Below are 27,235 nucleotides of genomic sequence, written 5' to 3' on the forward strand. Positions count from 1 at the left end.
AGGCCAGCCAGAGGCAAAAGAGGCCGGTGTTGCTGGATAGGTAAATCTCCATCGCTTTGCAAGGGGTCACTCAGCTTTGACCTCTGACCCCCGAAGAGTTGCCCCACAATCCCTGCCAGGCTATGAGGTTGCCTGGCACGTCCTGATAAAGCTGGTCATCTGGGGGGGGGGGAGGTCCCCGCTTCCCCCCAGGGCCCAGCACATAGGGCCAAGTGCCTCACGGGGGGCGTCCTGCCAGCTCTCGGCCACGCTGGGGGAGGATTCTGGCTGCATGGAGCCGTCTTCCGGCCTGAATCCAGCCCCGGTGTAGCCCAGACCAGGGTGGAATTGGCCCCTGCTCTCCTGGGTTTATGACAAGGTCCCCAGGGGCCGGCCCTACCTGATGCAAGAGGTTCAGGATCCGAACCATCCAGCGCCGGTACCAGGTACCGGTGTCCAGCTGGATCTCGATCAGCTCGTCCTCCTGCTTGATGGTTTTGATGTGGGTGACCTGCCAGGCGGGAGGGAGGACGAGGTTACTGGCGGCGTGGGGCAGAACAGGGACGTCCCCCGGCACGGGGCAGGGATAAAGCACGGGCAGCAGGACGCTCAGAGGGCGGACATGTCAGCCGGTCCGGCCCCTCCAGCCTGGGGCCACGGACCAGCCGAAGACCCATCGCCCCGTGCTAGGGGAACCAGTGCCAGCTTACACCCCGATCTCTGCCCCTGGCGGCAGGTTTGTCCACGATGCTGAAGCAGCGCAGACCGGAGAGCCGGGGCCTCACCCCTGCAGGGAGGTGACCTCTCCCAGGTTGGGAACCGGGCTGCCCTGCAGTACTTCTCCCGTCCCCAAACACCCCGTCTCAACCCCCTGCCCCCTCCCCTGCTGCCCCGACAGTCCCCATGGCCCCCCACCCACCTTTCACTGGCTCACTGGAAAAACTAATCATACCGAATCCAAGCGGAGCCCCTCAGGTCTTCTCCTCCCTAGCCCCGCTCCTTCCCCCCTACCCCGCTCGGCTTTGTGCCTCGCGCTGGGAATGAATCTCCCCCTCTCACATTCTCCCTCAGTTCCCTCTCACCACCCCCGTCTGCCTTGATGCCGCAGTCCAGCGCCCCCCTTCCTCCTAGCAGCGGGGAGCACCCCTCGTCCTAGGGCTCAGATTCTCCCCACTCGAGCCAATCCTGGCCTAGATGTCGGATGCTGGCCCGGCGTGCCACGTTACCCTCTAGCAACTGGCCCATATAGAGGATAATGGCCTATTACTGCTACCAGCTAACGGAGTTACTCCTTTAGCTCAGGGGGTTGGAGGCCGGGTCTGTGCTTTGGTGTGGAAGATGCCAGGTTCCAGCCCTGCTGCTGGCCCATGGTGCAGGGCCTGTTATATTTCTGGGGTGATAGAAATTATTTCGAACAAAAATAGCATTAGCAATCCCTGCACGGGGGGTCCCTATCCCACCAATGGCCCAATAGAGGCAGCTGGCACCATATTCCCCTCACAACCCACGAGCGGGTTTTAGACTCTCAATACCCCCCCCAAGAGGTAGGGAAATGGCCTAGCGGATAGAGCACTGGGCTGGGACTCAGGAGACTCACGTTCTATTCCCGGCTTGCTGGGTGACTTTGGGCACGTCGCTGCCCCGCTCTGTGCCTCAGTTTCCCCAGCTATGAAATGGGGATAACGATACTGCTCTGCTGATGGAAAGAGATAGGGATCGTCGTCGTTATTTACAGGTGGGGAATCCAGGCACAGGGAGGGAGCGATTTGTCCAAACTCAGCAGCAGAGCCGGGAATAAAACCCAGGTCTCCTGACTCCCAGCCCAGTGCCCTACTCACGACACCCTCCTCCGTCACCACCGACAAGCGTTTTCCTTGGCTTGCCCCTCTCTCCTCTAGCCTAAAGGTCTCTCCTCTGCCCCGGGGGACCAGAGCAGCCGGGGGGGGAGCGACCGAGCGGCGCTTACCGAAAACACCCTCTCGGGGTGGCCCTTGGCTCGCATGTTGGTGTCGTGAACCTGCTTCAGCACCATCCAGGCCTCGTCGTGCTTCCCGTTCTGCAAGAGAAAATCCAAGGGGGCAGCGTGGGGCAGGCTGCCCCCCACTGCCAGCTCTTCCAGAGCCCCCAGTGCTAGGCACCTGGGCTACTGCAACTCAGCCTACAAGGGGCTTCCTGGCTTGAAGGGAGGTCAGCCATGCAGGAGATGCCCCTAAGAATTAGGGTCACCTAGGCCAGCTGTTCTCAACCAGGGGTCCAAGGCCCCCTGGGGGGCCCCAAGCAGATTTCAGGGGGTCTGCCAAGCAGGGCCGGCATTAGACTCACTATGGCTCAGGTCAGAAAGCCGAAGCCCCGTCGCCCCGAGCCCCCCACCTGGGGCTGAAGCCGGGGCCCAGCAACTTAGCTTTGCGGGGCCCCCTGTGGCATGTGGCCCCAGGCAATTGCCCTGCTTGCTACCCCCCAATGCTGGCCCTGGCTTTTATATAGGGGTGATAGAACAATTTGGACAGTGGGGGTGCTGAGAGCCATTGAACCAAACTGTAAACCCAGTATATGATGGAAACCACTTCAAGCCAGGGGGTGCAGCTGCACCCCCAGCTCCCCTAGTTCCAGCACCTATGTTTTTATATGCAGAAAAACAGTTGTTGTGACACAGGTGGGCCGTGGAGTTTTTATAGCACATTGCGGGGGCCTCAGAAAGAAAAAGGTTGAGAACCCCTGACCTAGGCACCCCACGCCTCGGGCCAGCACTGCCCTACCTCTCAGACCAGGCCCTGAGCCAGGTGTCGCCGCTCTCCAGGTATCATGCCCCCCCGCTGCAGCCAGAATGGCCCTTCCTTCCCTGCCCCCCTCCCAGCCCCTCCCCACCTGTGCATGGGGGCATGGCCACGAGTCACCCAAACAAACGGTAGAGCCATGGGATGCCCCATGCTGCCAGCGGGCTCTAAGCACCATCCCTGCTCCAGGCTGCTGATTTAGCATTGGTAACAGGTGCTCCATCCCCAGAGCTCGTACGGACGCACCAGCTTTCTGCATCGCCCCCCCTTCGGGGCAAAGGGGGGTGGGATTCAGTCCTGGTGCACCTGTTCACTGCTGAGGCTGACGGGTTCGTGGCTAGGCCTGGGGCGGCGACCCCAAAGCCCCGTCAGTCCCATCTGACCGCTGCTCCTGGCCTGTCTCTAGTTTCTACTGCAGGAGGTTGGAGCAGAGCTGGGGGCCAGTTCAGGATCCGATCCCCATACCCCAGAGCCAGCCAGTGCCCCCTTTCTGCCTTAGATCCTGTTGCAGCCCAGCCCAGGGCCCCAAACACGGACACTCACAGATTAGTCCTTTCTGACTCCCTCCCCGCATCGAGCCACACAGCCTTTACCTCCAGGAAGAAGCGTGGGCTCTCGGGCATGGTGGTGAGAGCGCCGATGGCAAAGACGGAGGGGAAGGCGCAGACCAGGACAAAGACCCTCCAGCTGTGGAACTGGTACGCGGAGCCCATCTGGAAACTCCAGCCTGGGGAACAGGAGAGGAGAGGAGCGAAAAACAGGAGGAGGAGGAGTGAGAAGTGGTAGAACTCAAGATAGTTACATCCAAAGCTGACTGCCGAGAGTCACAAAGGGATCTCCTTAAATTAGGGTTACCATACGTCCGGATTTTCCCGGACATGTCCGGATTTTTGGGCTCCAAATCCCCGTCCGGGGGGAAATCCCAAAAAGCCGGACATGTCCGGGAAAATCGGGACATGCGGGGCCGGCGGTGCTGGGCCGGGGGCCGGGCTGGGGGCCGGGCCGGGGGCCGGCGGTGCCGAGCCGGGGGCCGGCGGTGCCGAGCCGGGGACCGGGCCGGCGGTGCGGTGCCGGGCCGGGGGCCGGGCCGGCGGTGCCGAGCTGGGGGCCGGGTTGGGGACCAGGCCGGCGGTGCCGAGCTGGGGGCCGGGCCGGGGCCGGGGGCCGGGAGGTGCTGAGCCGGGGGCCGGGCCGGGGACCGGCAGTGCTGGGCGGGCCGGGGGTGCTCGGCCGGGGGCCCGGGGGCCGGGCCGGGGACCGGCAGTGCTGGGCGGGCCCGGGGGCCGGGGCCGGGGGGTGCTGAGCCGGGGGCCGGGCCAGGGACCGGCAGTGCTGGGCGGGCCGGGGGTGCTCGGCCGGGGGCTGGCCCGGGGCCGGCACCCCAGAGCCCAAGCCGACCCAGGCTGGAGACGCCGGGGGGGCCAGACTGGGCCGCGCCTCCTCCTCCCACACCCCCCTTACCTGCTTCAGGCTTCCCGCGAATCAAATGTTCGCGGGAAGCAGCGGAGGGGGCGGAGTTGGGGCGGGGACTTTGGGGAAGGGGCGGAGTTGGGGCGGGGGGTGTGGGCGGGGCCGGGGGCGGGGCCAGGGCCCCGTGGAGTGTCCTCCTTTTGGAGGCTCAAAATATGGTAACCCTACTTAAATGGGGTGACTGAGCAACAAAAGGGCAGATGAAATTCAGTGCGGATACGTGCAAAGTAAAGCACATTGGAAAAACTAATCCCAACTATACAAACAAAACAACGGGGTCCAAATTAGCTGTTACCATTCACATAAGAACATAAGACTGGCCCTATTGGGTCAGGCCAAAGGTCCATCTAGCCCAGTATCCTGTCTTCTGACAGTGGCCAGTGCCAGGTGCCCCAGAGGGAATGAACAGAACAGGTAATCACCAAGTGATCCATCCCCTGTCGCCCATTCCCAGCTTCTGGCAAACAGAGGCTAGGGACACCATTCCTGCCCATCCTGGCTAGTAGCCATTGATGGACCTATCCTCCATGAACTTATCTAGTTCTTTTTTGAACCCTGTTATGGTCTTGGCCTTCACAACATCCTCTGGCAAGGAGTTCCACAGGTTGACTGTGCGTTGTGTGAAGAAATACTTCCTTTTATTTGTTTTAAACCTGCCGCCTATTAATTTCATTTGGTGACCCCTAGTTCTTGTGTTATGAGAAGTAATAAACAACAACACCTCTCTCTCACGAGAGAGCTCTTGGAGTCATTGTGGATAGTTCTCTGAAAACCTCCAATCAATGTGGGGTGGCCGACAATAAAGCGAACAGAATATTAGGAACCATCAGGAAAGGGATAGATAATAAGACAGAAAAGATCATAGTGCCGCTATATAATGCCATGGTGCGCCCACAACTTGAATACTGCGGGCAGTTCTGGTCACCCCATCTCAAAAAGATAGATTAGAATTGGAAAAGGTGCAGAGAAAGGCAACAAAAATGATTAGGGGGCTAGAATGTTTTCCATACGAGGAGAGATTATAAAGCCTGGGTCTGTTCATCTTAGAAAAGAGACAACTAAGGGGGGGGATATGAGGGAGGTCTATAAAATCATGAATGGGAGAAAGTGACTTGGGAAGTGTTATTTATCCCTTCACCTGACACAAGAACTAGGGGTCACCAGATGAAATTAATAGGCAGCAGGTTAAAAACCAACATAAGGAAGTACGACTTCACCCAACACACGGTCAGCCTGTGGAACTTGTTGCCAGGGGGTGTTGTGAAGGCCAAAAGCACAACCGGGTTCAAAAAAGAACGAGATCAGTTCCTGGAGGATAAGTCCAGCAATAGCTGTTAGCCAAGATGGTCAGGGACGCAACCCCATGCTCAGGGTGTCCCTAAATCTGGCCATGGTCAGAGACAGGATACTGGGCTAGATGGACCACTGGTCTGGCCCAATGTGACCATTCTTAAGTTCTTAGGTTCTTAAGTGGAGGAGCGTGGGGGGAGATTTCCACCCCACCAGGAGCAGTTGCGTCTTCGTCTCCATTCCTGCCCCCTTCCTCCTTCCTCCACCTCCTTAGGGCTTCCCTGCCTACCCCCATTAAGCATCAGCTTCCCCCTTTCTGCACAGCACCCTCCCCAGCATGACCCCGATTCCCCCAACCAAGCCGGCTCCCATCCCGTGGGTGTGGTCGGGAACTGGAAGAGTGTGGGAGGAGCAAAGCAGGAGCCCGGCTCCCAGTGGCCGGCAGGCAGCATCGCTGGCGTGACTGACACCCCTGGAGCAGTCCAGAACCTGGCACTCAGGGTTTAAATGCCACCCCAGACTGCCTGCCGCCCCAACACGCCCCCTTGGCGAGGGAATTTCTTTCCCAACTCCTTATCTTGCAATCAGTTCAGCCTAGTGCACATAACAAAGCCCCTGGTCTGATGCACAGGAGCCCTGGATGTTGTTAGCATCCACATCCCAGCCGGGGCACGTCTCAGAGTCAGCTTCGGGGCCAGCGTCCCCCTACACACATGCCCTCTGCTCCTACACTACCAGTGTGGCCTGGCCCAGGGCAGGCGCAAGAGGGGAGTTCAGGCCCACCAGATGTCTCTGCTGAGGCTGCCAGCCTGGGGGTGTGAATGGCTGGGATGGCGAAACACAATCCACGCAGACAGCTAAACTGTGACAACTGGTGTGAACTGGAGTGGTAGGGGCTACAGAGCTAAAGCTGGTCCAAAAAATGTGGGGTTCCGTCCCTGGAAAATTTTGAATACCTAAAGATTTCAATTCGGAAATGCCACTCTGGTGCCTCAAGGGAGCTGTAGTTCGGGTGCCTCGTTCTCTATAGGCCAGGTTTCAGAGTAGCAGCCGTATTAGTCTGTATCCGCAAAAAGAACAGGAGTACTTGTGGCACCTTAGAGACTAACAAATTTATTAGAGGCTGTAGCACACGAAAGCTTATGCTCTAATAAATTTGTTAGTCTCTAAGGTGCCACAAGTACTCCTGTTCTTTTCTCTATAGGCCAGGCTGCCTGGCTGGACTCCATGTCCCATGATGCACCACAGTCTCCCCCCCCACTTGGAAAGGGGAGGTGGTACATCTTCAGAAGCCCTAGCCATGGTGCATCATGGGAGATGGAGTCCGGCCCAGGAGTCCAGCCCATAGAGGAAAATGGGGGACAGGCGGCACCCAAACTACAACTCCCATGATGCACCATGGTGGTATTTCTGAATCAAAATGTTTCCACTTTGAGGCACTACAGGATTTTCTGAGGGAAGCAGACACTTCTTGCAAAAAAAATAATAATTCAGTAAAAAATCCATTTTTTTATCAGAAAACAGTTTGGATGGAAAATTTTCAGCCACTCCTATCCATAGTCCATTACTACCAACCCCTGACCCACCCATTCTTTGACACAGTCTTTGCTGGAGCAAGAGGGGAGAGACCACGGTGGCTTTCCCAGCACAAGGGGGACGGGAGCACCAGCTGGCCCCATTTTCTCTTACCGTAGTGAGGGATGATGGCCCAAGCCATGGCTGATGCGTAGATGCCCCCAATCATCCAGAACATGCAGAGCCAGCTCAGGTGCTCACCTCGCTTCTCCTGAGCTAGGAACTCCGAGAAGTAGGAGAAGACAATGGGGATTGAGCCCCCGATGCTGGGAAAGGGAGGAAGAAAACATGGATCAGAACAGCTTCCAGTAGGAGAGAGCTTGCAAGGGCTGGCGATCCTCATGCTTCAGGGCATAAGCTCATTGCCAAATGGGAACGGGGGGTCAGGAAGGACTCGTCCGCGCCCTACTGCAAGGTGCTGAGGTTTTAACACCATCCTCTGAAGCCAGGAAAGCAGACCTGATGCACCATCAGCCTGATCAAATATAGCAGCAGGTAGTGGAGGATACCAAGTTAGATAGGCAGCGGGTGGAGCAGGTCGTATACCTGGGCTAGATGAATTACGTGTTTGCTTAGGGCAGGGTGGTGGGGGGAAAGAGATCCCAGACTGACTCTTGTTCCACATCCATTGCAGAGACACCAGTCTGGCCGGATTCCGGCACTGGGTCTGGACGTTCCTTTCCACAGCGTTGGTTTTCTCGGGGAAGCCTGCTCTTAATTACCTTAATTACCAGCAGATTTCTGCTGGCAGATTCCAGGCGGTGCTCCCCAGAGAAGGGGAATTCAGAGGTGCACGCGGCATTAGCATCTCAATTCATTACGGCACCTGCTTTCCTGCCCAGATGTGGGAGCTAGCTTGAGCAGGCAAAGTGGCAACTTGGCTTATAAACCCACTGGGAGAAAAGAGTTTAGGGGTTAGAGGAGGGGGGAGGGAGACAGGCTTCCTGGGTCCTATTTCTGGACCAGCTACTGATTTGCTGGGTGACCTCGGACAAGTCACTTCAAGTCGCACCTTCCATATCAGTGGCCACCTTTGATCTCCCAGCCGGGCTCCTCCATTAGCATGAGCAGCGGGAATTCGAGGGTGGGACCCTAACAGGGGATGGAGCCCCCTGGATGAGCTGGTAGTTGCTGCATTGAGATTATCAGAAGGGAGGGAGGGAGAATCTGGGCAGGATGTCCAAGGGGGAAGGGAGCAGATGGAAAAATATTACAGAATTTCCGGGGACATTTCCATTCCAGATCAAACCACTGGTCCATACAGTCTGGTATCCCCACCTCCTGCCATCTCAGATCAAACCACTGGTTCATACAGTCTGGTATCCCCACCTCCTGCCATCTCGGATCAAACCACTGGACCATACAGTCTGGTATCCCCAACTCCTACCATCTCGGATCAAACCACTGGACCATACAGTCTGGTATCCCCACCTCCTGCCATTTCGGATCAGACCACTGGTCCATTCAGTCTGGTATCCCCACCTCCTGCCATTTCAGATCAGACCTTACTGGCATCCCACCAGCTGCCACCCATTTGACCACTGGCCCATCTCTGCCAGTTTCCCACCTTCTGCCATAACGTATCCAGCCTCTGGCCCATCTGCTATGGCCTCCCGACCGCCTCTCGTGTAGCAGTTCCGACCGCAGGTCTACCTAGCTTCTTCTCTTCGGATACCACCGCTCACCCAGCATCCCAGACTAGACCATCCCAGTTCTGACCTGGCCCAGAGCAGACCTCAGTGGCTCTAAAAGCTCCGGGGAACGGGTTTTCCACCCCACCTGCAAACATGGTGCACGGAGACTGGAAATGGCTCAGGATCAGTTTCGATCCACCAGCCATGACACGGCCAGAGGTGGACCTTCCCCTTGGCCCCCTCGGGGACCGGATCCCATCCGAGGCGTGAATACACCACCCTCCCAGCAGAGCATCCAACGGGCTGGCTCCTGGCGGGCCTCCCTTACCCCACTCCGGAGAGCAGCCTGCAGAAGAGGAAGGTGCCGTAACCTTGCACGAAAGAGGAGAAGAAGGCGAAGACACTGTTGACCGAGAGGGAGATAAGGAGGCACTGCTTCCGGCCGATCCGATCCGCCAGGCCGCCCCACAGGAACGCTCCCACCATCATGCCCAGGTAGACGATGAGGCCTGGAGGGACACAGCAAACAGAGTGGCACCAGTCAGCAGTAGCGCACAGCCCTGGAGCTCCCTCGCCTCGGGGCTCAGCAGAGCATGTCCATGCAGGGGCCGTGCGGCCACCAACGCCAAGCAGCAGGTGCTGGGGTGGAGCGCGGCAGGCGGGTAGCGCAACAACTTTTAGGAGGCAGGCAGTTAGAACAGGGGGAAGAAGAGTCAGGACTCCTGGGTTCCACACTCAACCCCGTGCTCTATGCACGAGACCCCACTCCCCTCCCAGAGCTGGGGAGAGAACCCAGGAGTCCTGGCGGCCAGCCTCCCTGCTCTAACCACTAGACCCCACTCCCCTCCCAGAGCTTGGGAGAGAACCCAGCAGTCCTGCCGCCCATGCTGTGTCTGAACCCCAAACCCAACGAATTAGGAGCTCATAGGAGATGAAGATCCCTCCCTCCCATAGCGGGCGGCCCATCACTCTTCTGGCTGGTGGCTCTGTGCGGCTCCCAGCGCCCCCACTCCCACCCACTCCCGCCCCGCCTGCCCTGCCAGCAAGTGCTGTGATCTCCCAAGTTGTCCCAGCAACCCGTGGCTAATTTCTTGCTGCACTTCTCTTCCGCTGGGGGATGGGGGCGCGAGGGGAGCCCTGGCTAACGGGACTGGTACGAGGGGCAGCCCTGTGCCGCACGGGGCACTGTGAGCCAGGCGGGCAGCTGTAGCTGGGAGCAGGGCATGGCGGGGGATGGGAAGGGGGAAATGGGGAGAGATGTGCTATGGGGTACAGCTGAGCTGGGGGGCAGAGCACAAGGGGAAACAGGGGGCGCAGAGGGGACTGTTTCATGCTGCAGAACTGAGCTGGTGGGGTCCGGGCCCAGGGGGCAATGGAGGAGCAGAGGACACGATGTCACGCTTCAGGGCTGAGATGAGCAGGGGGGGCGGGGTTGAGCACAGATGGAGATGTGGGGAGGTTCCTGTGATGCTGCAGGGTTGAGTTAGGGGGCAGAGCACAGGGGTGCAGTGGGGTGTCTCTGTAATGTTGCAGGGTAGGGTGAGCACAGGGGGAGATGGGGGTGCAGGGGGGGCCAGTTGTGTCGCAGTGCAGCTCTGAGCCGCCGATCGCATCAGTACGGAGGGGAAACGAATCCCTTCACCCCCAGCCTCCGATCCTGACGTGGCAGAGCGTGGGGGGGGGGACTCCAAAGCGGCACGTTCGCACCCTGGCGACGGCAGCTGTCGACCTGCGTGATTAGCACGATCCTGATCCCTCGTCCCGGGGATTTCACGGCCCATCGGGCAGCTAAAGCCGAGAGGGCTAACTCGGCCCCCGCAGCCGCCCGGGCTTGTCAGCCTAGCCCGGGGGAGAGAAACATCATCCCGCCTACACAGGCCAGACCCTCATCTGCGTCGTGCCCAGCTCTTCTCCCCGTGAGCGGTCTGAGACAAGGACGAACCCCCCCCCCCCCCCCCCACACACACACGCTGAGTCACTCCTCCCTGGAGGCTGGCAGGCTCTCCCGGCCCCTGTGCCCTTCACGTCACTTTCAGGAGATGCCGCGGCTGCACCATGGTAGGGGAGTTCTCGCCAAATCCTGCCTGTTCAATCCAGGGGATGGCTCTCCAAGGCGGACACATGGCAAGTGCTCGTGGCTGCCGCTTGCCCGGTCACTGCCCGTGGCCAGCCAGAGCCCAGATTCTCCCTCCAGTGACGTACCCCTCAGTTCTCACGGCCTGGAATCACTCACACCCCCACAGGGGCCAGGCACCTGCTCCCAGGCCTTAACTTGTAATGAAAATCAAGCCATTTTTTTTACATTCCTAACTGATGCAGCAGGCCCAGACAGGAGCGGCGCCAGGGTTTTTGCCGCCCTTAGGCGGGGGGGTCCTTCGGCGCTCCCGGTCTTCGAGGCACTTCGGCAGCGGGTCCCGGAGCGAGTGAAGGACCCGCCGCAGAATTGCCGCCGAAGACCCGGAGCACGGAAGGACCCCCCGCCGCAGAATTGCCACCAAGGGTGGCAAAATGCCGCCCCCCAAATCCTGCTGTCCTAGGCGACCGCCTAGGTCACCTAAATGGAAGCGCCGGCCCTGGGCCCAGAGGCGCCGGGGCTAGGAACCGCCAAGCCTAGAGGTGCCGGGGCTAGGAACTGCCAAGCCCAGAGGCGCCGGGGCTAGGAACTGCCAAGCCCAGAGGTGCCGGCCCTGGCCCAAATTAAGCACTGGCTGCTCCTGTGGAACGAGCCACCTATCACCAAGGCAGCGCCCAGACAGCTGGCTGAAGGCAACTACGGAGCCTGCGTGGGGTCCTGGGGAGGGCGCTGGCCTGCGTCCTATTCCTGGCTCTGCTGCTGACCCGCTGGGTGACTTTCGCCAAGTCAATTCCCTGACCAAAGGGCACAAGGGCAAAACCAATTTTCCAGCCGCAAAATGGACTCTCCAAGCCCCTCGGGACAGTCAGCGTTAATTGTCTTGTATCATGGCTGCGCCCAGGAGCCCCAGCCGTGGGCCAGGCCCCTCAGGTGCTAGGTGCTGTACAAACCCAGAACAAAGAGACAGTCCCTGCCCCCAAGGAGCTCGCACTCTAAGTATAAGGCAAGAGACACCAGTTGGAGGCAAAACAATGAGGTAACACCGGACTAATATTAGCAATAAATCACTCAAGCTGGTGTAACAACTTTACAATGTCTGAATTCCAGGCTATAGTCATAAACCCACCCACGAAACAGGAAAAACCCAAGGCTGGTGGCAGGCGGGGAAATGCAGTCCTTGGATGGATAAGGTGGAGAATACTCAGCAAAAGCAGAGATGTGTTATCACCGTTGTATAAGGCCTTGGTGAGACCGTCAGCTGATACTAGCCCTGGGCAACATTTTCCGTCTGAAATCGTTTCAGGATGGAAAAAAATGCAGATTTTTTGTTGACCAAAACATTTTGCGAATTTGTATCAAAATTCGTTGAATTGTTTCAGTCAACCCTGCCCCCCCCACAAAATCCCCCCCCCCAATTTTGAAATGTTTCATTTCCACATTTTTTAAGCAAAACTTTTCAATTTTTCAATTCAAAACCATTTTCCATTTCAAATTTTACTTCAATTTTAGTTTTAAAAAAAAAGGTTAAAGAACCAAAAACCAACCCAAAATGAGTTAAACGGATCGTTTCGTTCCAAAAAAATAATCTGAAGAATTGTCATTCACTATTCCCCCCCCCCCCCCCCCCCCCCGCCCAGTTTTTCAGTTTCAGACACTGCAGATCAGTTCTCTGCACAGAGCTGCTGGATGCTGGATCCAGTCCTGGTGTCTGCACTATTGACCTAATCCCCAGTATCAGGAGGTAGCCGTGTTAGTCTGTATCCACAAAAACAACGAGGAGTCCGGTGGCACCTTAAAGACTAACAGATTTATTTGGGCATAAGTTTTCGTGGGTAAAAAACTTATGCCCAAATAAATCTGCTAATCCCCAGTGTAGACGCAGCTAGGGCAACGGATGAATGCTTCCATTGACTTAGCTGCCATTGGTCAAGGAGGTGGTGTTCCTACACCAATGGAAAAACCCCTTCCATTGCTTCAGGCTGGGTCTACTCTATGGGGTTATGCCAACATAGTAGGGCACCGTAGCTGTGCCAGGATAGTCCCTATAGTGTAGACATGGCCTGAAGCTAGATAAATTCAGACTAGAAATAAGGTACAAATTTTGCAACAGTGAGGGGTCTGAACCCTGGGAACACCGCACCTAGGGACGTAGGGGATTCTCAATCACTTGAGTCTTTACATTCATAGATGTAAGGCCAGAAGGGACCATTGTTGATCATCTAACCTGACCTCCTGGATAACCCAGGCCAGAGAATTGCTCCAAAATAATTCCTAGAGCAGGTCTCGTAGAAAAACATCCCATCTGGATTTTAAAATTGCCCGTGATGGAGAATCCACCGCAACCCTGGGTGAGTTAATTACTCTGGCTGTTAAAAACTTACACCTTATTTCCAGTCTGAATTTGTCTACCTTTAGCTTCCAGCAGGTTTTCTAATCCTTTAATCACTTTTGTGGCTCTTCTCTGAACCCTTTCCAAGCTCCCAACATCCTTCCAGATTGGCCACCTCTTTCTCAGAGACACATCCTAGCTCAACCAGAAGTTATGGGCTCCATGCAGGAATCGCTAGGGGAGATTCTCCAGGCTGGGCTGTGCAGGAGGGCAGACGAGATGATCAGAACGGTCCCTTCTCGCCTGAAAATCGACACGTCCAACAGAACTGACCCAGTCTGGACTCCCTGACGTTTCCAGAGGGGCTTTCATCCCAAAAGGGAACCCCAAGCTATGGCCCCAACCCTGCAATCGATCCATGCAGGCAGGTCCGAGGAAGGGTCTGTCTGGGCTCAAGGATTGGATTGCAGGACCAGTCAACAGAGCGATGAGGGAAAGACTCCTGCACCTCCCCCGACTCCCGTTTTACACCAGTGTATTCATGGGGAGAATGAGGCGGCTGCTCGCTGGACCAAACCGGTGCCGGGACATAATGCAGGCGCTCTCGATGTCTGCAGACACCAGAGGGATAAGTACAAGCTTGAGCTGTCCACACCCCACGTCCCTCCACACTAATCCTGCTCCTGAGAATCAATGGGAAACCTGTACAAAGCCCGCCAACTTCAGCACAGGCACCCATGCCCTACCCTAAAGACTGCGCCTTAAAACAGGGTCTGTGACGCCTTGATCCTTCTCCAGTCCACGCAGCAGCTGGTGGCTCCAGCTGGAAGACTGGGTCCCCACCGGGACTGCACAGGCCCAGAAGGTGAACCCTGCAGGGCAGGGTTGGGGCATGGCCGTGACGGGCTGTATTTAGGGGAAGCTCACCCCGATGCCTATCCTAGTTGCGTGCATAGGAGGCGCTGGTCTGCGGGGCGGTCAATCCAGCCCTTTCGCCAGTGCTGAATCCACTTAAAACACAGGGGAGAAATTGCCCAATGAGAAATCATAAACCAGCCCTGACTAGCAAAACTAAGAGACAAAGTCCAGATGGGCTCCTGGGCTGGAAGAACTGGCTTATTGGCGGGGTGGGAAGCCTGCCACCACAGCAAAGCAGTGGAGTGCCGGGAGGCAGAGCGCACGCAGAGGAGACGCAGCTATTTTTATCCTGCCTTTCATTTCGATTTGAGCTGCAGTCACAGGGCCATGCGTCAGCGTGATACAAGGTGACAGGCCTCATGGAAGAGCAAAAAGCCACAACCATTTTCTTCTGGACAGATTGGGGGGGGGGGTTCAGGGAAGGGGGCACATGTGGCAAGGGGGCATCTACATTTCCAAATGGAGCCAGGAAGAACCATATTCCTCAAGCGATCGAGCCTACAGCTGGCTTTGGAACCAGGGTGCCTGATTAATAGTCACGCCCTTCCTACACTTGGGGCAGGGAGGTAAGAGCGCTCCTAAGCCCCTTTACCCACCCCCCCTATTCTGGGGTCAGGCAAGCTTCTGTCCAACCCTGGTGTAAATTACAGCAGCCTCGGGGCTGCTCTAACTCACATTCTGATTCCCATAGGAATCAAAAGGCTACCCATAGTGCAGTGCTCTCTAGCCACGCCCCTAATCCACCCCCATGCCGGGGGCTGGGAACAGGGTGGGTGCAAGGCCCGTATGTTAGCTCTGCACCAGCTGGGAAGGCCTTTGCATGGGGGTGGGATTCTCAGAGGGCTGTTTCCACCCCCTTTGTGCTGCCGGAGTGTGACTAGGGGTCCGTCCACACAGCAGAGGCGGGAGCTCTGATCTAGCTGGCTCGGGTACCACTAGCAGTGAAGCTGCAGCAGCACAGGCTGCAGCCTAGGCTAGCCCTCCGAGGAAGGAACCAGGGTACAGGGGCGGGCTGGAACTGAAGGCCACGCTGCTGTGGTTACACAGCGATGGATACTCAGGCTGGCGAGAGGGAAGCTGGCGCAGACCACACCCCATGACTGCAGCACAGACGTACCCTGCGAATCAGGGCCAGGGACGTTAGAGATGGAACGACCGGGCGGAACCTCGAGGCTGGTGCAGGATTGTTCCCGTAGGGGGCATTTTCCAGCGGGTTGTCCAGTCTGCTCCCACCCTCCCACTTAATCCAGCCAGAAACTTTCCTCCACCCAGGCGCCATCCCATTGAATCCAGGGCTGGGGGGGGACACACAGGGAGAGCAGAGATTGCCCCTCAATTCAACCCTAAAGGAAGAGGTTGTGCTCGTCCGCCCGGGCATGGTTTGTTTCCTTCGGGAGCAGCCTTCGGTGCCCATGCTGCCAGGTCTTGGCTCTTGCAGCCCAGGAGCAAATCTCCCATCTTAGATTGTTAGCTCTTTGGGGTAGGGCCCAGCTCTTTGTTATGTGCCTGTACAGTGCCCCGGAAGTCGGGGGAGTGGAGTGTCCCAGCCCATGGCCCGTACAGCACCCTGCACGGGGAGGGGCCGCAGGCCACAGCCAGTACAGCACCCCGCACTGGAGGGGGGTCCCAGCCCAGGGCCCATACAGCACCCCACACAATAGGGATCCATGCTTGTGGCTCCTAGATGCTACCACAATGCTAAATAATCAAACAGCTGGCACAGGGGATGGGAATGGGACACGGGGACTGTCCCCTCTCAGCCACCCTTTCCCTCCAGCAGCAGGATCCAGAGATGGCTTCTCTCCACTCCCCGTTGCTGCATCCCACTTATACCCCATCTGGCTCCTCCACCACTGGCCCTGGGGTCTGTCCTCCCCCCACCCCACCTGCTGATTGGAAGCAGCGTATCGCTCCCAGTGGCCAGATCCACCTGGAAGTCCCCAGGCTGATGGGGCCCAGCTCCCACAGCAGAATACACATGCCAACCAGAGCAAGGCGCATGAGGCCCATCTCCCCCTTCATGCCAGGGAAACCCAGCTGCATTGCCCTGCATAGCCTCCAATAAGCTTGCAACGCGGCCACATGCCCCGCCCAGTGTGCAAGGTGCCACCCGACTGCCCCCTCGCGTCACAGGTTCCCCCGGGGCTCAGTCCTTCGCAGCACCCGGGCTCGGTAGTTTGACCTGCCGCTGGATCCCCATCGCCCTGCGTGCTGCACTGAGCACTGGCAGGGGACACAAGCCCCCACTCTGGTTTCCAACAGCCGCCTCGCGCCTCCTGGAGGACCCAAACCAGGAGCAGCCAAGGGCTGAATAGGCAGATTCGTCCTTCTCGCCCCCTGGCTCCTCCACCAACCCAGCTCCAAACTCCCGCCCATCCTGGATTCCTGCTGTGTATTGCAGGGGGCTCCCCTTTCTCCAGCTCCGTTTCCTCTGACCCTTCCCTTCCAAAGCTTGGAGCCTTTAAGCGCAAGGCAGCTGTTCAGAGTCCTGGCTTCCCTACTTGCACTGGGGTAAAGCCTCGTGTGACCATAGTGCCCCTGGCACCGCCTTGTCCAGGCCGTGGCTTCAAAGGGAAGGGCACCAGGGTCAAGTCGCCCCGTTGGAAGTCTCCCAACCAGATTCCGATGCCACTTAATCCGGCTGAGCTCACAACAGCTGCCAAGAGCACGGCCCCAGGTGGGACCCAGGCACAGAACCAGCCAGCTCTGCGGGGCTTACAAGAGAGATCGCCGGTCTGCAGGAGGCCCTGTCCTCCGCGCCCCGGAAGCGCGGCACGGTAACAAACCCAATGGCTTTATCGGTCACGTTTACGTTTGAATTCGGCACTGTCAAGCGCCGCAGCGTGACATCCCAGCACCGCTCTGCCCTGCAGCTGGCACGGAGGAGCTCTTCGACACCGACAGAGGTGCCCCCCAAAGCCCACCAGAATTGGGGGCTCAGCCATGGCGGGGGAGGAACAAACCACTCATGGTTCTTTTTAGGCACAGCCTCCCTAAAGACAAACACTACACTGTTCTCCAGTAATGCCCCCAGCCACCTCGGCCGCGCTTGGGGCTACGGGGTAACCGTTCCTGCAGACTACTGGGGTACATCCAGTAAAGCGAGGAGAGGAGGGAGACACGCGGGGAAAACGTGAGTTAGAAGCAGAACGGTTTCCAAGCAGAGTGTTTGCAGCTACCCGCCCCCCCGAGCATGTTCAACCAGAGCCACATATCCCCCTGCGCACAGGCTCCAAGAGCGATGGTGGAAGTGGAGTTGATCTGACCCTTTGCAGAAACAGCTCCCCGCCTCCCCCCATGCTCAGAAGACAGGCAGAGTCCTGACCGCGCCCCTGCCACAGGCCCTTTCATCCGAGCACAAGGCACATGCTTCGGAAAGGTGGCTGGACTGGGGGGGCATGAGAGATGGGCCTTTTCCGGGAAGCCTGCAGGGCCAGCGAGGGAGGCAGAGAATAAAGCCAGCCTCCCCCGTAATGAGATGTGCAGCGCATGCGAAGTTCGGGAAGGAAATGCTCGGGCTGCTGCTAAGGGTGCTGGGGGAGAGAGGAGCCGATGAGGGGGCTGGCAGGCTCAGGGTTACGGGCGGTGGCTTATCAAAGGGAGAGACTCTGAAGCCTAAGGAATTAGTCCTCAGGATCCGCAGACAGCCAGGCGCGGGCCAGGACTGGGGCTGTTATCAGCCAATTCAGAACACATGTCCTGGGAACCATGGGTGGGGCGGGAACTGTAGTTATTAGTCCTGGGGTGAGCTACACCGAGAGGCAGGGGGTAGACTGGACTCCTGGGTTCTATTCCCAGCTCTGGGAGGGGCTAAAGCAGGGGGGCTGGGAGCCAGGACTCCTGGGTTTTTTAGTCCAGTGGTGGGAGGGGAGTTGGGTCTAGTGGCTAAAGCAGGGGGGCTGGGAGTCAGGACTCCTGGGTTCTATTCCCAACTCTGGGAGGGGGACCACGGAGAGAAGCCCAAGCAAATCCAAGCACTGAATTAGCAGCTAGACATTCCTGGCAACTGCTGCCAGGCAGGGTCCTTCCAGAGTTCATGCCGGGCCCCGCCAGCGGGAGTTCAACGAAAGGGCCGGAGTCCTCTGGGGATGGGGAGCACAGGGCAGGACGAGGAGCTTCCCCGATGAACCGCTCCACAGCCCAGATCCCGTCAGTGCAAGTGACTGTCCCCCTAAAGCGCTGGGAGGGGCAACGCAAGGGGCCGGGCCGGCCGCTAAGCAAACGCGAACGGGAACCAGCCTCCCGCACAGCTGGGCGCTGCCTCGTGGTTCCACACAGACACACGCATGTTTCCCCTGCACACACGTGGCCCCTAGCACACACACACACGCCCTCCCCCTGCTTATCCCTCCACCTGTGCTCATCCTGCACACCCCATCCCCTGCCCATGTCTCGTCTTGCACGCATCCCCATGCACGCGCACTCCTGCCCTGCCCTATGCACGGGGCCAGCAACAGCTCTTGCAGCTGGAGATCTCCAGAGGGGAAGCTGCAGAGGGCCACGCCAAGCAGCGACCAAGCAGTTCCTGGGGTCTGGGCCAGGGAGCTGGGGCGAAGGCGCTTTTCACACTCAGGCCCGGGCGTGGCTGTCGTCTGGTGACACCTGCATGCGACGAGTTTGCTGGGGCTCAGTCTAGTTCCTAGCAGGACAGGGAGGTGCCCCGCTCACAGCCCCTGGGCGGACGGACTCCACAGACAGGCCAAGGATTGAAAGGGCCGTGGAGACTGAGCGCCCCACAAGTGGGAGGGGGGGCTCCCTTCCCCATCTCCACGGCTCTTTCAAGGGGGGGTAGCTCCCGCTCAGGGCTGTGACGGGCAGTGCTCGAGGTGGGCGGGGGAGCAAGCTTTGCCGCAGTGCGGCCTGCACCTGCTCAAATCGCCGCATGCCGGGGGCGTCAATCCGGTGCCTTCCTCTAGCACAAAACTCGCTTGAAATCCAGGCTGCTCTGGGCCTTCCCCGGGTTCCCAGACTCCTGCCCCCCCCCCAATTATAGCAGCCCCACCCCTTCACTCCTCTTCTCTGCAGCCGCTCAGGCAAGATTTCCTCCTGCTTGCTTTCATTTGGAATTAATTCCCACTAAGCCCTTTGCGGCAGTGCCGAGGTCTGGAGGGGCTGTCAGTGGTGCAGGGAGATAAGCTGGGGGGCCGTTCACATTGGCTAAATTATGCCGGTGTTCGAGGACGGCAGAGGGAGGAGGAGGACGACGCAGGGGGTGAGTCACCGACTGTCACTGCCGGCCGGGAGCTCTCGCCCACTGCAGCATCCAAAGGGATTTCAGAGCACAAGCCACCCCTGGCTACAAATCCAGCTCCCCGCCCCCCATTTCCAGCTGGGTTCTACCAAGCGAGGCGCTTGCCTGAGCCCTTTGCTGTCATTAGCCTCACAATTATCCATCCGGGAGACAGAGTCAGGTGAGGAAAGCAGTGTGGCCTGACGGAGAAATCATTCGCCTGCAATTCAAGCAATCCGGGTGCGAATCCCACCTGGGCTACAGGCCTGTTGGGGGACACGAGAGGTCTGGTCTACGTCCCAACCGCTGAGCAAATCCTACAGAGCTTGGCCTCTCTGCGCCTCAGTTTCCCCCCCTAGTCTGATCTCCTGTATCACAGGCCAGGGAGCTGCTCCAAAATCATTCCGAGAGCAGATCTTTTAGGAGAAATACTAGCGCAGCCAGGAACAGAACCCAGGAGTCCTGACTCCCCAAATAACCCTGCTCTCCCCCCTAGATCCCATTCCCCTTGCAGAATACAAGCCTGCAATCCTACCGTCCAGACCCAGGCTCTAACCGCAGTTTGACTTGCAAGAGTCCTCCTGACGCTCCACAGAGCAGCGCCTCATCTCACCAACTACTCGCCTGGTCATTGGCCTGGCTCAACTACTGGAGTCAAACAGAACTTAAAAATGAAAGAGGGGGCAGGAGCTGACAGGTGCCATGGGTGAGGGCCGCAGCCTCCAGAGACCTGGCTACAAATCCCAGCTACGGGCACCAGAAAAGAAAAACGAAAAAAGGGCCATAAAGACTGCAGTCCACTCTCATCCCTCGCAGGACAAGGCTGGGGCATCAGGATATCGATATGGGCGTACCTCACAGTCCACCTGGGATTTCTCCTACGTGGGTTGGGATGGAAAGGCATGGGCAGAGCTGGGGGAAGCCCGGGGCTGGAATAGCACCGTAAACTGGGATTGAGAGGCATCAGCAGAGCTATAGTGGGGGAGCCCAGGGCTGGGATAGCAGGGGGCTGCAGGTTGGGAGGGACTATGGGGCACCCAGGCCCCTCACTCTACCACTAGGCCCCTGACTCTAACCACTAGACACCACTGCCCGCCCAGAGCGGAGACTAGAACCCAGAGTCCTGGGGTTCCTGGTCCCTTCCTGCTCTCCCCACTAGACCACGCTCCCTCTCGCAGCCCGCTCTCAAAGGAAGCGAGAGGGATGAATCCTTCCCTAGTTATTGAACCTAGACTTAAAGGAAAGAGAACTCCCTCGCCCAGCGCACCCCGGGCTCCAGCCCACGCTCTGCTTCACTGGCTGTAACACTCCGGAGGGGAAGCAGCACTTTATTTAAAGCTCTGCTGTCTCACTACACCCCGGCCATCACACCCACCCAACAGCGCTTCCTCCCTCGGCCAGTGCTCTGCCACTCACTAGGGAGAGGCGGCTACTGACCGGGCCTGTATGGAACAGCATCCCCCACCCAGGCTGCCCCCCGCCTCCCAAGCCAGCCTGGAGCCTTCCTTACAGCCAGGGCCAACATAGGAAGCTGGGAGGCAGCAAAGGACAGCATATCAGGCAGCAGGGCAGCTCAAGAGGAAGGCTGGCCTACTGGTTAGGGCACCAGCCGGGGGCTCAGGAGACCCGCATTCAAGTCCCGGCTCTGCCAGGAACTTGCTGCGTGACCTTGGGCAAGTCACTTGCTGCTCTGTGCCTCAGTTTCCCCACCTGTAACTGTAGGGCTTAACAGCACTGCCCTAGCTCACAGGGGGTTGGGAGGACCAGTCCTTTCATGACTCAGGTACTGATACACTATGGTGATTAGGGTCAGACAGGGCCCTGCCCTCACAGTTCCCACTGCTCCTTCGCCATAGACGGTTGGCTCTGGGGTTCTGTTCCAAGCTCTCGAAGGGGAGTAGGGGCAAGTGGTTACCGCAGAGGACTGGGTGTCAGGATTCCTGGCTTCTACTCCCAGCTCCTTCACCAATTTGCTGGGTGACCTAGGGCAAGTCACCGCCCCAGTATCTGCCTCGGTTTCCCCATGTGTAAAGCAGGGATAACGATGCAGGCCCATCTCCTGGGGAGGCTCAGTTCATTGACTCGGCATTTGAGATTCTGGAGGGACAGCGTCAGCCACTGGCACGGCACAGCCTTAGTCCCCCAGGGACCTACGCAGAACCCTTCCCTAGGGGTCACGGGGCTTCCGCTCCTAGCTCCTAGGTTACAGCAGCGCTGCCCACCGCGGATCCCTGCCTGCCTGCGCTGGGAAGGCAACGCCCCCATCCCCCAGAGGAGGTGGCAACCCGGGTGCAGCTCTGACTGCAGCAAGGGTGGCTGTGCTAACCGGGGACGGAGCCCGCTCACCCCCTCCAAAGGGATGGACATGGAGGGAGATCTGGGATCTCAGTCTGGGCTGAAGAGAAAAGCAACGGCCCAAAAGAGCCGCTAGCCACCTCCGTACAACCCAAACGCGAAGGCCTGGTCCAGGCGAGGATGCTGCCATACCCAGCTCAGAGGGAGGGGCGTCCCCTGAAACAGCCTCTCAGGGGGGGCTCAGGAGCTGCAGGGATGGGCTGTTGGCTCTGTCTGGGACGTTCACTCCTCAGGCTGCATGGTGAGGAAGGCCTGTGGGCCATGGAGTAGGCTCTCCCAACTTAAGCAGGGGGATGGGTTCCAGTTCCTCCCAAGCTGGACCAAATACATAAGCTACCGATATTGGTTCCCCCCTTGTCCCCCCAGCTTCCTTGGGCCTGCGTCTCCCAGGTGCAGCGGCCTTTCCCACCGGGCTCCCGTCACGCGGGCGCCGGCACTGACTCAGCAGGAATCAAAGCCGCAGGGACCCACTCAGGAGAGAGCCAGGCGCCAGCTAGTTCCCGAGAGGCCGTCTTCATGGCCGTGCAGGGGTTGGGAGGAGACCCCCGAGAGCTGCTGGCCTTTAGCCACTGGGACCGGACAGTCAGGGACACGCAACGGACTCAGGACAGAGCGTGCACGTCTCAAAGCCAGGGGAGGGGCTGAGAGTCCGGACTCCTGGGTTCCAATCCCAGTTTTGGGAGGAGGGCGAGGTCTAGTGGTTAGAGCAGCAGCCTGTGGGAGTCAGGACCCCTAGGTCCTATTCCCAGCTCTCTGACTAACTGTGTGCGAGACCCAAGTCATTTCACTTCGCTGCTTCCCAGGGGGAGGATATTGACCAGCCTTAGGGGATGGATCATGGGGCCTGACCTGTAAGACACTTTGAGATTCTCCTACAAAGAGGTGAAGAGCCGTGACAAACCAAATCCAGGACTACCAAGGACTTGATGGATTTCAATACGGCGCAGGGCAGATAAAACTCAACCTCCCACCCCGAAAAGCCAGGTCCCTGCTGCTTTAGAATCCCCATCAGCTGTTAGCAGTACAGGGGCTATGACACAGAGCTTGGGAGATCCGATTCCATCCACCAGAGAGCAGTGGCATGCCTCAGGCACACACACAGGAGCTGCTGCAGAAATAACATGAGCCAAAACCAAAAACCCCCATTGGAGGGGCGGGAGGAGGGCAGAGTGCACCCACCGGGAAAGCAAATTGCCCGACTCCCTGTGGAGCAAGACTACCCTCTGTTCACACAGCACAGCCAGGGCAGAAACCCCAGTTGCCATGTGCTAGGGGAGAGGCAGCGAAGGCTGACTGAGCCTCTCCCAGCTTTCGAAGGTGGCCTGCAGCCATGGGCCAAAAGAAAAACAAAATCGCAGACATGCCTGGCTGATTGGGGCCCGGATCCCATTCTGGCCACGCCCTGTGTGCCCCCTGCAACGGTACAACCCAGGGTGGGTTCAACCTGTGCTCCTAAACCAACAGGGGTCTGCCTGGGGCTGGGAGCCACTTTTACTACTTTTGCTCCCACCAGCATGGTACGGAGCTGCATCACACCAGCTGGGAGACCAGAAGGGAGAATAATCTGAACTCCCACTCAGGGCAGCGTCCTCCCCCTTTTACTGTGGCCTTGGCAGGAGTGCAACTCAGGGCTTCTGCAAAACCCCATCCGCTATCCCACCGCACACACCAATTACTCTAATCTCATAGGAGCTTGGGGGCAGGGAGGGGGCTCTCTGCACACTAAATCCCGAGCCTTGCAGGTGGGGTGGGGGTGGGCGGACCCAACTGAAAGGCTTTGTAGCAAGGGGGGCTCCCCCCCTCAAAAAATGGCTTGAACCAGGCAATGCGCTATCCGTGAGAGTGCTAGACACTCAAAATGACTGTCACCCACACCAGAGCACTCCCACGTGCATTTGGGAGCAGGACACCAAGAGGGGTGGGGTTGCCAAACGAACTTTCAGCTCACGAGGACCCCACTCCACACCAAGCCAAAGGGAGTGCCTATATCTCCCTGCCCCCCTTCCCAGCATGCACTGCTTCGGGCCTATGGTTGCTAGGCTCCCTCCAGGAACACCATCCCCCAGAATGCCTCTTTCCCCTTCGAGGGTCAGCGTCCCCCCCCCCTTCCCTCCTGGCATCCCAAGGACTTACCCAGCATGCCTTTGTTGGAGTCTGACAAGCACATGTCCTTCTCAGCGCTGGGGAGGACAAAGCCCACCACGAAGACCTCCACGCCATCGGCCATGAGGGCCAGCCCCAGCACAAAGTACAGCGTCCACTGGAAGCGCCCGTGGCCGCACTCCTGCAGGATGAGCTCGTACTGCTGGGCCAGCTCCTCCTTGTCCTTCTTCTTGTCCCCTTCCAGGTCCTCGAAGTCTCTGAACTCGCTCACCACCTGCTGGTTGTCGGCCAGCTGGTCCCCGGCCTTCAGGGAGTCATTGCGGGGGATGCCCTGGTACTCGCCCTCGTAGATCTCGTCGTCCTCGTCGTGCCCTTCGGTGGCGTCGCTGGAGGCCCCTTCCTCATCGTTGGCCGACTCGCCGCGGTAGTAGCCGTCCTGGGGCTGGTAATCCTCCTCCTCGTCGTCCTCCTCAAAACGGGAGTAGGAGCGCTTGGTGTATTCGTCCTGCACGCGGTCCACGCCCTTGCCCACCTTCTTAGTGGCATGCTTCTTCACCTCCTTGGCAATGTCCTTCGCCCCCCGGATGAAGGCCGTGCGGTCCCTGAACCCCTCATCCATGGCTCTGCCCTTGCTGACGCCCCGCCTTCAGATCTCACTGGCGTGAGGAAGAAGAGGATGGGAACCGCCTTTGATGGGGGGGAGGGCGGGTCTTCCTGGATGAGCACGCAGGGCCCCTCCCCGTCTCCTCAGGCCAGGGGGCAGCGGTGGGAATCTTCAGCACGCACACAAGCTTTCCAACGGCGGCCGATCGAGGGCACTGAACCGCGACCCATTCGCTTAATCCAAGCTTGAGACGCCGGAGTGGCCAGGCGGGTCGATTGGGCGAGTCTCCCTTGAGCGGCAGCAGATGGAGACGGTCCTGGGAGGGGGAACAAACACAGAGGGGGGCGTTATCAGGTAGGAAAGGGCATCCATGCTCCCTCTCTCAAAAGCCACTTCCCGGTGGAGGAGGCTGCTGTCTGTACCGCGTGGCTGGGGAACAATTCAATATCTAGGCCCTAACGCCAAATGAAGTACCTCAAAAACGCAACAGGCAAAATTACAGACAAGGCTTTTCAATGGTTTGCCAAGCAGGATGCTAGACGTTGGCAAAGGTCCCCTGAAAACCCACATTTGGAAAAGCTTAAAATATGCTGACAGGGCAGGGTAGCACTTTGAGGAAGACGCTCTAAGCCGACGGGCGAGAGCTCTCCCGTTGGCACCTCAGTGAGAAACGGTAGCTAAAATCAAGGTGACAACGAATAACTGAGGATGACCCATGCGGAGCGGACGATGATACCAAAACACGAGGCCAATTGCTGAATGGCAAAGAAGGAGGACGGTGCGTTAGTTTGATAACTAACAGGGTGCCTTGCCCATAGGCTGGAGAGCTTGGGGCTAAACCAATCCTGATTACAGGATGGCGCCCACCTGAGGGGAACCAGGTGGTCTAATATAAATGGCAGGAGGAAGGTGCAGAGGTGTATCTGGTGGAAAGAGAGAAAGGAAAGGAAGGAACGCACGCACACAAACTTGGAAGCAGGGCCAAAGGGCTGAGCTCCCGCCAGAGAGAGCCGGCGGAAGCAGGTGGCGCTCATGACTGGGGGCTTCCTTGAAGACTGTTTTGGATTATTTTGCGGTTAAGGACTCTGAGGTTTGCGTGAACTTTATTGGCCATTAAGCCAGCCTGAGTCAAGCCTAGGCGATGTGGAGTACTTCCGGGGTCTGCAAGAGGGGGCTAAGGAGGGCAGGGTAAAACCCTTTCAAACGACCCCCCGGGCACAGTAAGCAGCCACACTGCTACAAACAGCATAGACGGGAGGATGGAAAAACAAATCATGAAAACGTGGCTCGATGGAGAACTGGGTATGTGTGATGTTAAATAACGTTGGCTGCAGGAAAGTGAACGACTCTAATGTGGAAATGTGGAAGAACCAAGTGAACGAGGGCCCAAATCGGAGAAATACCAGACCGGAAACTGAAGGAATGAGACTGAAGGAGGAGCCCGGAGGCCAGAGTGTGAGACAACCATCAGGAAGGGTAGGAGAGCTTCCCAGAACTTGGGTCCCCACCTATTCCATTTTATCTCTTTACTGTCTGGCATAAACATAAGTGACAATTGTCTGAAAATGTATAAATAAAGGCAAAAATTGATTAAGCCTAAATTAGTTGGACTCATGCCTCAGTTTCCCACCTTACAGAGCCTAACGCCATGGGCTCTGTGGTAGATTGAAACTGTTAAAATCACAGGCTATCACTTGAATTTGCAGTTTCCCAGTCCTGCTTGCAAGCTAGAGGGCTCAGCCAGGAGTGTCCAATCACAGTCAGCTCTGCAGAGAGCCAGCTTAGAATAAGGTGGGATGAGTTGTGCTGCTCCACTTTAGGGAGCAGCCTGCTTTGTCTCTCACTGGTTTGGGGTCCTTGGGTGTTACCATTCTGGAGTTTAAGTAATAAAGTCATGTTCCAGGGCAACCTTCCAGCAAGAGTATTCATGGTTTTTATCTAACTTCCCTGTGTGTATGCCTGAACATAACAGGGACCTGATCCAGGACTGGGGCTTTAGGTGCTACCATAATACACCTAATAGCAATGAACATGTACAGCGCCTAGCACCATGGGGTCCTGGCCCATGGCTGGGACTCCTAGGTGTTACTGTATTACAGATAAATAACTTAAAAAAGATCCCCATGTTCTCCAAGCCAGGATTCCAAGTCATTAGTAATTTTGGAGGTCCAGTTTATGACACCATGGAAGAGACTGATTTCCAGACAGTGCTGAGCCCCGTCCTCTGAAAACAAGGCCCCTCTTAGTTGCCTCAAGTTACTGGAGGAGCTCGGCCAATGCTAACTCAGCCCCATTGCTTCGCTATGAAATGGCCTTGGCCTCTAAACCATCTGCTGTGGAAATGCAGCCGCCCCTGGGGTGGGACGCAGGGGCCGTTTAACAGCCGCACAGCACGCGTTTGAGACAGCAATTGAAGAATGCTATGTGACCACCACTGCAAGTGGAGATGTAGGACAGCAGAATGCAAAAGGCCCTGGCATCCCGGCCCCAAAAGTCAGCTTCATAAACACGAATGTATCACCAGGTCTTTGAGCACCCACAACAGCTCAGGACCTTGGTCTCCCACTGCATCAGACAGGTGGCCCCTCCAGCTGCGCAACACCCTAACACCCTGCTGAGCCACTGACTCCATACGAAAAGGAAGAGCGCCCCCTACTGACTCACCAGTGTCACTGCCTGTGCCACCAGGGTCCTGCTTGGAGATCTACCATCCAAAGATCAGTGTAGCCCAACCATGCTTAGCTTGGGAAAGCCAAGCCATAGCTGGGGGTGACCTGTCGTAACATGGAAATAGATTATTAATATTGTATATATAAGAATCCCATATCTAGCTCTGGTCATGCCCAAACTATCCAGCGACTCTCCCAAGCCAAGTACGGTTCGGACAGGTTGATATTCAG

General features: G+C 57.8%; 1 protein-coding gene across 1 annotated transcript in view; it reads right to left on the reverse strand.

The window, feature by feature from the left end:
* The window catches only part of SV2A (synaptic vesicle glycoprotein 2A), a 37,830-nt gene extending 13,480 nt beyond the window's left edge, over positions 1-24,350 (reverse strand). The window contains exons 1-6 of the mRNA XM_065420243.1: positions 23,762-24,350; positions 9,051-9,231; positions 7,203-7,354; positions 3,347-3,480; positions 1,946-2,035; positions 380-490 (exon numbers count right to left, since the gene is read on the reverse strand). Coding sequence (XP_065276315.1) covers positions 380-490; positions 1,946-2,035; positions 3,347-3,480; positions 7,203-7,354; positions 9,051-9,231; positions 23,762-24,350 — 1,257 coding nt within the window. The remainder of the gene's footprint in view (positions 1-379; positions 491-1,945; positions 2,036-3,346; positions 3,481-7,202; positions 7,355-9,050; positions 9,232-23,761) is intronic.
* Between the last annotated feature and the right edge of the window lie 2,885 nt (positions 24,351-27,235).

The sequence above is a fragment of the Emys orbicularis genome, chromosome 20 (assembly GCF_028017835.1).
Source record: "Emys orbicularis isolate rEmyOrb1 chromosome 20, rEmyOrb1.hap1, whole genome shotgun sequence".
In the NCBI taxonomy this organism is placed as follows: domain Eukaryota; kingdom Metazoa; phylum Chordata; order Testudines; family Emydidae; genus Emys; species Emys orbicularis.